Here is an 11,685-nt window from a genome sequence, read left to right on the forward strand (position 1 = left end):
ATATTACACATGTGCAACGATAATAATGTGTTCTGATCTATAGTCGTAACATAATATACACACAGTATAACATAATAATATGGTTAGATTCTATTAATATCCAAGACTGTGCTCTTAATATGTAGCTCTGCTTGACACATTTTTGTATCAGGGGTCCTTGCTCCATGTCTCCGTCACCTAAGATAGAGGCCCCTGAAAAATGTTGAAGACCCCTGTTTTAGACAACAGGGGCAGAGCTGTGTAATCTGGAGTTGCTTCGGGTGATTTTAGCTTGGACCGAAACTCTGCAGGATGGCGATCCTCCAGAACCAGGACTGAACACCTGACCTCATGATCAGAACAAAGCCTCATTTTCAAGTTCATTTTGAAAATTTTCTTGTTTAAAATTGTTGACAACTAAAATTTATTTTGCACCTTACCAACATTTAATCATAATAATACATTTTAGTGACATGTATTTATATGCTTACTACAGTTGATTATTTTGTTAGGGCACATATTTTGGCATTATGAAACTAGCTACAAGCTGAGACAAGGGAGGATATTTGCATGCTGGGACTTGCTGCAAAGATGGATTTTATGAACCACCAGATGGCGCTGTTTTCGACACTCGCGAAGCTTCATTTGCCCATCACTAGAGCATTACAGAGGGACATAAAGGCTTCTGCAAGTAATGCGTCACTTCTGAAACCACTATGAGCTCCTCGTCATGAACTCAGACAATACATCTACTGCCAGCTGCTAATAAACTGAGCCAAATACATAACAAAAATAATAGAGAATCACATTATCTTAATGTCAGTCAACAGGGTGTTAAGGAAGTGTGAAAGATTTAAAACGGTGTAATGTAACTTAGTCTCATTCACTGAAATCACATGCTTTGGCCAGTTTAATATTCACCCTTTTTGCAACAATATTTATAGATATTTCAATATCTCAGAAAGCAAAGTTTATCAAGAATCCTTGACAATTACAAAACAGCTTATGGATAATAACCTTGCAAAGCAGCCGAGATTCTTCCTAGGATGATAATCATCTTAGAAATGGACATTCTTGCATCGGAGTTTGTTCACAAGGTTCAGAAGATGAACAGACAGATATTCAGAGAAATGTTCCAACAGACACGGACACAAAACCCCACAATGATGTGATGTCTGGATAACAGCATGAAAGAAACATAAATCAGGTTAGCAGTGAAAGATACTTTAATGTTTTTTTTTTTCAGCGTGTATCATATTAAACAGTAACAATAATAATAATATACCACTGAAAGGTATATATGCTTTGTGCAAGTCAAATACAGTCATAATAAGTACTGCAAGTACAAGAGCAACGTTTCTCTACAGAGGTAAACATTACAATACATCGGAGTGCTATTAAAAGAAGGAAGAGGGAGGAGATTAGGGCAAAAACGTTGTTATTATATTACCATTACTCTTTTTAAGTATGATTTCTTAGTTTCATAGTTTTGGTTTCACACAAGGAAAGTAACGAACACTAGAAAGAAAAAGGGAATGGGTCAAATGATGAGTTCAGAGTATAGATGCGTCGGGGTTCATTGATTCTTCAGGAATATGATGAGGATTGAAATGGAAAAGGCTTCCTAGTGATTAGTAGGCATGGTTGGCCACGAAGAGAGACTCTCCAGCAGCAGCACCCTTATCTCCTGCGGACACGTACTTCCCAACACAGGCCTGGCTGTTGTTCTGAGACAGAAACACAACAACAGTTGGTTTAAAACTTTCACATATGAAACGCTAATCCTCTTGAACAAATTACTTAATGTTGTACAATCAAGAATCTCATGTAATAAGCAAAAAAAAAAAAAGAAGAAGAAAAAAAAAAAAAAAAAAACACCACCACGTTTACATGATAATAAAAATACTGTATAATATACACATACATGGTAAATTAAAAATAAATATACATACACCATTTATAATAAATAATGAAAAGAACATCAATTTTAATTCTAAAATTAATTATACACAAGTCAATAGAAAAAAAGCAATTTTGTTTCTAATTGCAGTAAAAAAAAAAAAAAAAAGCTGCCATTTTGTTTCAAAAAAGAAAAATATGATTTTTATTTTTGGAAACAAAATGGCAGCTTTTTTTTTTTTTTTTTTTTACTAAATTTCATATAACCAGATCAGTCTCCAGTAGATGATCTCAAGGTAATAAAACTTACGAGAGCTCTCTTTATGAACTCCTCCTGGCAGGCCTTGCCGTTCTCCTTCTTGCCGCCCCAGGCTTTGAGGGCGGAGGCCTGCAGGGCACGACCGTAGGAGAAGGTCAGGGCCCAGGGCTTCTGCAGGGGACATTGGTTGATGGCGTTCAGGTTGAGTGAGGCCTCCTCCTCACTCTGGCCTCCAGACAGGAAGGTGATACCTACATCAGGGGAAGGGGTGTGGTGTGAGTGATACTGCACCATGATGATTACAGGCTTAAGAATTTCCCATAGGTCTGTGATAAGATAACGCCTCAAGAGTGAGTAACTGCGGTCGCTTTACTAACCAGGCACTGCGGGAGGAACAGTGCGGCGAAGAGCTGAGACTGTAGCCATTGCGACCTCCTGAGGGGTGTACTTCTGGGAACACGAATGTCCGGCGGTCACCATGTTGGGTTTGAGCAGAGTGCCCTCCAAGTAGACATGGTGGTCTGACAGGGCCTTGTACACAGCAGCCAGAACCTTCTCGGTCACATACTGGCACCTCTTCAGGTCATGTTCACCATCAGGAAGAATCTCAGGCTCCACGATGGGCACAATGCCATGCTGAGGAGAACGGTGACAATGAAATGATCTGAACTTATTTTTATTACAAATTCATATAATAATCATGAATTATTTTTATATTTGATACAATTGAAAGGTGTTTTTGACAAGAATCATGTTCACCATGGCTGCATTTATTTGATAAAAAATACAGGATATTGTAAAATATTATGAGTATTTAAAAGAACTTTTCTATTTTAACATATATTAAAATGTCATTTATTTCTGTGATGGCACAGCTGCATTTTCAGCATCATTCCTGCAGTCTTCAGTGTCACATGATCCTTCAGAAATCATTCTAATATGTGGTAGCACTTTATTTTAGTGGCCAATTCTCACTATTAGCATGCCTATTATTATTATTATAGGTTGTTTATTAGTTCTTATAAATCACTTATTCTGCATGACCATATTCTACATTCCTAATCCTACCCCAAACCTGAACTTATCAACTACCTTACTAACTATTAATAAGCAGCAAATTGGGAGTTTACGGAGGCAAAATCATAGTTAATGGTGTGTTAATAGCAAGAATTGGACCATAAAATAAAGCGTGACCTAATATGCTGCTGCTCAAGAAACATTTCTTATTATATCAGTGTTGAAAGCAGTTGTAATGGGTAATATCTTTATGGAAACTGTCCTTTTTTCCCCCAGAAAATTCAAAAGAACAGCCATTTATTTGAAAAAAAATAAAAAAATAAAATTGCAATATTATAAATTTATCTCCTCTTTTGATCAATTGAATGCCTCTATGCTGTATAAAAACATTAATAAAAAATAAATAAAAACACCACATGGATATAGAGTAGCTGTAAGTGTCTCACCATCTGGCAGATGCTAGCGTAACGGGCGAGCACATTGGCGTTCTCAATGATAGCCAGTCTTGAGGGGGTTGTGGGGGTGATCTTCAGCACACACCTCCATTTAGCAAAGTCTGCCCCGTCTTTCTTGTACTGAGCGCAGCGCTCGTACAGCCCATCCAGACCTGCGAATGAGCATTTAATGGGTCATAAGAGAGTGACTGTGACCATTCAGTTCTGGACAAAGTCCATCTAATTACAGCATTTAAGTGGATATGAAAGGTTATAAAATACCATGTGCAATTATACTAGCTGATAATCTTATTTTATAGACCGTGATGGGATTCTCACCTTGTGTGGTGGTCTCTCCATTGGTGCCAGCCAGGGGAACCACACCCTTGTCCACTTTGATGCCAACCACCATGCCCCTCTCCTTCAGGAGCTGGGAGAAGAGTTTGCCATCATCGGTCTTCTGGTAGAGGGTCTCGTGGAAGAGGATGACGCCGCCGATGCAGGGCTTGACGCGGTCGTCAGCGGTGAACAGAAGCTGGCGGTACAGTCTCCTGTTCTCCTCGGTGTTCTCAGCATTGATGCTCTGGAACCGCTTGGCCACGCTACCTGCACAGGAACAAAGAGACGAGATGATAGATTAGATTAGAAGAGCAAATGAATGGGTTACTAACAAACACAAACGGAATGGTTTAATTACCTGTAGACTCATCCGCAGCCAGAATGCCTTTGCCAGGAGCAACAATCCTCTGAGCAATCTCGCTCAGCTCCTTCTTCTGCTCCGTGGAGAGGAATGGGTAAGCGTGAGGCATCTTGACTCTGTGGAGGAAGGTGTGGGACACAAATACACATTAATATGACCTCTGAGAATAAATCGTTCAGAGCACCAGTACAAACACATTACAAAAACATTCGCCAAGTGAATCAGGTGACTGTTAAATCAACACCAACGAGTCTGAGCAAGAGTTCAGATATGGGTGTGTACTTAAATCGTAAAGCTTACTAAAAGCATTGATTTTTCTTTCTTATAACCACTTTTTGTTAGCTTCTTCTCGACGGGTTTTGAGGCAACGTGTCCTTGAGATACAAACACGCATGACCTTGTGCGGCTCACGTAACTGTTACCTTTGCATGACAACCGAAAAACAGACTAGCGAGGAACTAGCATCGTTCAGATATGTTTGATTTTACTTGGATGTCGGCGTTTTATAAGAAGAAAAAACTCACCTACTAAGTGGACGTTAAAGGTGCGACTGTTTCCGAACCACACTTTCCGCGTAAACCACGTTATTCTGAGTTAGAACGCAATATAGGAAGGAAATTATCAAGACGTTTGACAGGAGGACAGCTGGACCAATCAGCACGCGAGTCTTGTTTTGATTGACAAGGCGAAGAGACGGTGATTGGCTGCTGTGCAGGTTTTATTACAATAAGAGGCGGGGTAAATGTTCTTGATACGTGACAGATTTCACATGCAGGAAATAAAGCTGGATGTGACGTTTTGATGTGCTCCATTGAAGCGAATACATATGACCTTGTCGTACGTGTGCTATTATTTCAATGATTTTAGGAGTATATCTAACAGGCTATAAACTAACACTAATGATTGTTTTCCTTTAATAAAATTAAATCTGATGTTAAATTATATTGCTTCTCTGTCTACTGGACACTGAAGAACACCTCAACAAGAGGCTCTTAACATTCCAGTAGCAAATCTCTATCACCCTCCGTTCAACCAAAGGCCAAATTAAATATAGACAGTTTGATGGATGAAAGCCAGTGGTCCAGCTGAACATTGTACAGCAGGTTGTGTGTTGTGAAAAGGGTCCTAAAAAGGCTCTTTTGGATGTTGAATGCCAAGCAAAGTCAGTAAAGCTGGTTAAACATAATTCACGAAAAAAAAAAATACATTGTTGAATGGTATTTTGTATTATAAGCTTAAGTACATTATTTAGAGAATTAAGAATGATTTACTGATTAAATACTTTAGTCACTGGCTAAATTATGAGTATATTTTTTTAAACAACTAATTATTATTGTATATTATTATTATTATAAAAAATTATATTTATTAGTAGTAGTGCTGGTGGTATAAATAATAATATTGATTTGATATTGATATTTGAAATAAAAACAAAATCGTGGAACAGTAGAAAATAATTTGCAAATGGATTTAAAAAAAGAGGTAAAGCCTACAAAATAAAACAATCTTATAATATAGTACATAGGTTACTGTATTTCTGCAATTTACATTTTGTACTACAGAATAAAAGAAAAGAGCATGCACATTTTTACCGTGTTTTTGGTTGAAGTGATCAAGAGATACTCCCCAAATGAAGGCAGAGGAGGTCTGGATAGTCTGTGACATCCGTCTATTTCCAGATGACCTGTATTTATTCAGACGAAATGACCTTTGACATTACGTGGGTTTGGCTAATCTTAGTAGCAGGCAAACCCACGATGCAACCGGAGAAGGGCGATGTGACATTCATGCACACTGGCATGCAGCAAAGAAAGGTTAAAGAGAAAGGCTGAGAGTGGCACACACATGGTATACGATGCATGAATTACAACATGCATTAATGCAATCCCTGTTAAATGATGCAAAGGGGGGCTGGTGGTCTTCAGATTACTATAATAATCTGAATGAAACTTCTGCATGATGTTCTATGATGTTACCTCCTCTATCTATGAGAATACCGTCTTCAGAAAAGAGCTTACTGTCATGAGATCTTCTGTCATGACCTTTCATCTCTCAAACATCTTCTCTACTTAATCGCTGTAATCAGCAAGAGCTACACTGTAAAAAAAATAAAAAATACCGGTAACTGTGGTTGCCAGAACCTCTCCATAAAAAAGATTGTAGCAACATTTTAAGTTTTACAGACTTAACTTAAATTCACAATAAAATACCGGATTTCATTAACTGAAGCACTGTATATAATCCAAGATATTGAAGTGTTAATATCTGTTTTGAAACATTGTAATGCACAGATAACCACCAAAAACTGAAGGGGATCAGAAAGTCACATGATGAACTAAAGCTCATCACAAACAGCTTTTCTATGAGCTGAGAAGGGCAATACTTATATATAGAAGGTCACAGTGTCATTCACACAATCACTAAACCCCATCATGGTGACACATGATACTGAAACAATGCAATAAACATTAATTTAACCACATTAGATTTAAAATTAAACCCTAATGTTCACAACCAATAAGAAAAAAAAAAAAAAACTAAGAAGAATCATGTTATTTTAAAAAAAAAAGTTTTTTGTTCATTTATGGTTTGTTACTGTAAATTACACAATGACTTTTTCTTTTACACTTCCAAAAAACATATTTTTTATAGTATTTTACTGTAATGTACTGTTTTTTAAATCGCATGTTTCATAAAGAAAGCAGAAAACCCAGGACAATGCAACAAAGAATGTAGAGTGAATTTTTTAATATCTCACTACCAATGCTTGATAGATATTAATTCTACTGTAAACAAAGCCTCATAAAAAAGTCACTTACAAAAAATAGCATGTTTATATAAAAAAAAGAAAAAAAAAAGAGTTTTGCCATACAACAGAGGGACCATCAATAATAAGTGACTGAGTCACAGCAGGTTTACTTTGTAAGCCATAGTGTATTTGCAGCAAGCATTCTAAATATGGCCACATACATGACTGTATCGCATTTCACATAATACAATACACACACACATAGTTAGATCATATATCTTATGTAACAAATAAGATGGTGCTCTGTAAACAACTAGATCAGTAAAAATAGGAATTACCTTTTGTTACAGTTTTTTACTGTTTTATAGTATATCACAAAAGAAATCAAACCAAAACTTTCGTATAAAATTGGTCAGTCAGAACTTTATGTCATCTCATAAAAATATAGGTGAGCAAATAGTCCAGACATTTCAAAGACATCTGTGTCAAAATGAGATATACTGAACAGCACATAGGGTTTATAGATTCTTAACTTCCCTTTGTATGAAGCACAAATGTCCATCAAACACAATGATGCCAAAGAGAAACACACTGGCTAGTACATAAATGTAAAAAGTCGCAATAAGTTAATAGGACTTTTTGTGCTTAAAATGTAAAAAACCACTAAATGTAATGTTTTAATAGTTCTTGGCACTTTTTAAAGACATATGCTACAAATTCATAAGAATAAAACCTTTACTTTCCCCTCAGTCTTCTGTTGTTCTGTAATGCTTGTGTACTTCAGGAATTACAGATGTTTGGAAACCTGGTATGAATTATCTCATTCATCCTGATATGAACAAAACATGTCTGACAACCATTTCATTCTACAATAGTATGTATTGTGCTTTAATAATATTTATGCTGTTTTATTAAGCACAAGAAAAATTGTCATAAATGATTTAATTAAACAATGTACTGTATATTCCCAATAGATGCATATCTTAATCTTCATTTTAGTTAAATCAATGATTATCAATAGGAAGGATGCGGTAATGTTTCAGAAATTATGCAAACTTCACAGAACAGCCGAAGACTGAATCACGATTTCTCTCGAGCTTAAGACATACGGAAGTGTCACTTGGAGTTGGAGCTTCTAAGGCATCTTTTAAAATGAGGAGGATCTTTGTCATCTACTTAAACTTGATCTCAAAGCAGAAGCAGTTGATGGAGTCACACTCTGGAGGCTGACAGGTACAGGCACAGTCCCACATCGCACACTACATTACACAAGATCAAGAAAAACAAGTTTAGACCAGTTCTAGTCACATTTATAGGCAGGAACTGTTGATTATTTAGAATAAACAAAAACAATCAAATTCGTTTATACTGAAGTTATTTGATAATACCATCATAATGTTAAGTTTAGTTACAAAGGGAGTCTATGGGGTAACACATAACAAGTAACACAAATTACGTAATCAGATGACCTTTTAAGTAACTAGTAAAGTAATGCATTACTTTTAAATATCTGAGTTACTTTTTAAAATAAGTAACGCAAGTTACTTTGTTTTCTTATTTATTCACTGACACCTCTCCTGTCCCTGTGTTGAGAGAAATCACAGACCAGAGGCTCTTCCTTTAGCCTGAGGGTTATCCATTTCATTTTGGGTGAAAAAAGGCCCTTACAGTTGCCAAAAACATGATTTTGAGGTTTCTGTTTTATATACATATTTATATATATATAAAAAAAGCTAATAAGCAAGTCCAACCCATGTGGCAAAAAGTAACGCAACAGTAATGCATTACTTTCAATTTTCAACACAATAAGATACTTTTATGGATTAACATAATATTGTAATGCACTACTTTTAAAAGTAACTTTCCTCAACACTGGGCAATGGTGACATGAATGGTTAACATGAACTAAACACTTCTACAGCATTTATTCTTTTTATTTAATGTTAATGTTATTATAAATCAGCACTTTTATCTATTTACATGAATGCACTGATGCGAACTTGATCTCAAGTGTGTGTATTTTTTTACAGAGTGTATTTTTATTAACTTAAATTAACAAGGGTAAAAAAAAAATATATAATAAAATCATTCTCATTGTTCATGTTAACTTATGTACTAACTGATGTTAACAATCAAAATCTTATTGTAGAGTATATCACACTAAGGGATCAAAAACTTAAGTCTTACGTGGCAAAATTGTGGCAAAAAACTTACAGTGTGTATTCTAAAATACAATAGGAAGAGACAATCAACGTGTGACTTACATTAGGGGAGGGGCAGGAATAGTCCAGACAGGATCGCAGAGATGGTGCACGGCAGTCACATGACTGGGCACACACTAAACAGTACTCGCAAGGAGAGAATCCTGCGCAGCAGTCTGAACACTGAGGATCACACTTGGCCTGCAAAGTCAGAGAGCTGTTACACAATGCAAAAATGACTCAAAAGAGAGAAGTGAGATTTAAACTGCCTTTCAGAACAAGGAAGATGTGAAAATCAGGCTACATCTGAGACAGCTACTGAGACAGACAGGCTTCTGGATAGCAACAACTATAGATATTGATTCTAGGAGAATGTTCAGCAATTCGGCTCACAGTCCAGTTTTCTAAAGTTTCCTCAGAAGGAGGAAGTGATGATGCTGAAGTACCTTGAGACAGTGATGAAACCACAGCACCATCGCAAGGAAAATCATGTAGAGCCCCACAGAGATCATGATGATGGCAGGCAGCGGGAGGGAAAGAGCCCACACAGGAACAGCCTGACAGGGACATGAAACATCACTATAGCTCACTAACTTATTAGTACAGCTTATGGAGCAAAAGAGCATTGGTTTGTATTTTTAATTAGTAAGTATTTATTTTTTTCATAAATAAACGTTCTAGTAGTTTTTTTTTCACATCTCGGTAGGTTTTTAATCCCAATGAAAAATATGAAATGTTCTTATGAAATATATACTCTCATTATTAACTTTACGTCACAAATGGGACCTAAACACATTATTATATATAATATTAGGCATGTACAGCAGCGTATAAGGCTGGGAAAGGGAACACCCATCTAAAATCACAGATCACTAAATCAGAAAATAAATACTACATGAATAAATCACACTCTGATCACACTCTGAATTTAGTAACAGAGCTGAGAAAGCCTAACGTTAGCTCATGTAATGTACGTTTAGTGAAAGATGAGATTGATGCCATAGATTCTGACAGAAGAACTATTTTAATGTGTGTCCATTTACATATATACGACGATATCATTAATAGTATTCATTATTTATTATTAATAGTAGTAGTAGTAGTAGTAGCTAGTATCAGTGTTGCACAAACTTAGGTTGCAATTAAAACGCTAGTAACGTAAGTTTGTTTTAGAAACGCACAAGTAACGTTAGTTACAGACGGCGTTCTGGTGTCCAAAAATCTTAAATTCAATGATGTAGCAATCGAACACAAAACAATCTTACATACCATTACATCGTCTCTGCATTCCCAATTTAAATGACCAGGGTTTTCAGTTACCGGGAGGTTTATTTAATTTAATGAAACCAGATATTTACATCGGAGAGCACATTGTTCTAGTGAAGCGGACCGATGTTGTCCTAGCAACGGAGATACGACTTCCTTCGCGTGTACGGAGTCTTGGAGGGACCAAACTTGATCAAAGTCCCTTTAGTCTGTGACTTGATCCACATTGAAAACGTCTTAAAATTTAAAATTACTCTAATTTATTTTGATAAAATCGATGTTAAACAATTAGCGTCATAAATATGTTGTATGTTATGTTAGGAATTGCACTGCGACAGTGGAATGAGATTAATAACATCGAATGTACGAACTGAATGTAGCCAAATGGCATTATACATTATTTAACATGAAACATTTCGGCGTTTACATAAAGCAATTGCATATATATATATATATATATATATATATATATATATATATATATATATATATATATATGCAATTTTATGTAAGCATTGATATATATATATATATATATATATATATGCAATTGCTTTATGTAAACGCCGAAATGTTTCATGTTAAATAATGTATAATGCCATTTGGCTACATTCAGTTCGTACATTCGATGTTATTAATCTCATTCCACTGTCTCATTGTGTAAACTTTCTGAGCAATTTTGCCAGGCAACTTTTCTTGAGCAATGTTTCTTGGGCAAAGAAATTTAAAAGAATTCAAAGAAATTTTCTATATGGATACTTTAGATCTGTAAGCCCTGGGTCTCACCGGATTGCCCTTTGATGGCAACATTGCTCAAAAAGTTGCCCTGTGTATCATCAGCCTTTTTGTGTCATTTATATGTGGCTATATCTATACCAGCTATCTTTATTTTTGTATATTGTTTACAGACGTTTTCACGTAAAGCATGTAATGTTTAGTTTCAATGCCCTCTAGTGTTCAATGTTGGATCGATATGCCCGGGGAAATGAGAGACGAAAAGCCTGACCAAGTACTTTTTGTTCTTGAAGATTGTTTGTAGATTACTTGTGGATTATTTTCATATTTATAATAATCACTTTAAGACCCCCTCCTAATTGTTTGATTAACTTTATACAGTCAATTAGAATTTTATTAACTTTATTAAATTAAAATTTTAATTTAATAAAAAGTTCAGTATACAT

At 35.7% G+C, this 11,685-nt stretch overlaps 1 protein-coding gene across 3 annotated transcripts; it reads right to left on the reverse strand.

Annotated features, from left to right (window-relative positions):
- Positions 1-1,182: 1,182 nt before the first annotated feature.
- On the reverse strand, positions 1,183-5,985 carry aldoaa (aldolase a, fructose-bisphosphate, a). Of its 3 annotated transcripts, none has more exons than XM_026250409.1 (7): positions 5,881-5,985; positions 4,286-4,404; positions 3,928-4,194; positions 3,601-3,761; positions 2,515-2,773; positions 2,189-2,388; positions 1,183-1,706 (listed from the first exon to the last, which is right to left on the reverse strand). In XM_026250409.1, the coding sequence occupies exons 2-7, from the start codon at positions 4,395-4,397 to the stop codon at positions 1,611-1,613; spliced, it is 1,095 nt and encodes a 364-aa protein (XP_026106194.1). In that variant the 5' UTR covers positions 4,398-4,404; positions 5,881-5,985; the 3' UTR covers positions 1,183-1,610. The 3 variants fall into 3 exon arrangements, with proteins under 3 accessions (XP_026106194.1, XP_026106195.1, XP_026106196.1); XM_026250410.1 differs by lacking the exon at positions 5,881-5,985 and adding an exon at positions 4,813-4,969; XM_026250411.1 differs by lacking the exon at positions 5,881-5,985 and adding an exon at positions 4,817-4,837.
- Positions 5,986-11,685: the final 5,700 nt, after the last annotated feature.

Source organism: Carassius auratus, unplaced genomic scaffold (genome assembly GCF_003368295.1).
Source record: "Carassius auratus strain Wakin unplaced genomic scaffold, ASM336829v1 scaf_tig00024173, whole genome shotgun sequence".
Classification (NCBI taxonomy): Eukaryota; Metazoa; Chordata; class Actinopteri; order Cypriniformes; family Cyprinidae; genus Carassius; species Carassius auratus.

Coding starts and splice junctions, on each gene's coding strand:
- aldoaa (XM_026250409.1), bottom strand. CDS start 4,397: ATGCCTCACGCTTACCCATTCCTCTCCACGGAGCAGAAGAAGGAGCTG. Junction 2,774..3,600: donor ACGCTAGCATCTGCCAGATG/GTGAGACACTTA, acceptor CGTTCTCCTCAG/CATGGCATTGTGCCCATCGT. Junction 2,389..2,514: donor TGTTCCTCCCGCAGTGCCTG/GTTAGTAAAGCG, acceptor CCCCTGATGTAG/GTATCACCTTCCTGTCTGGA.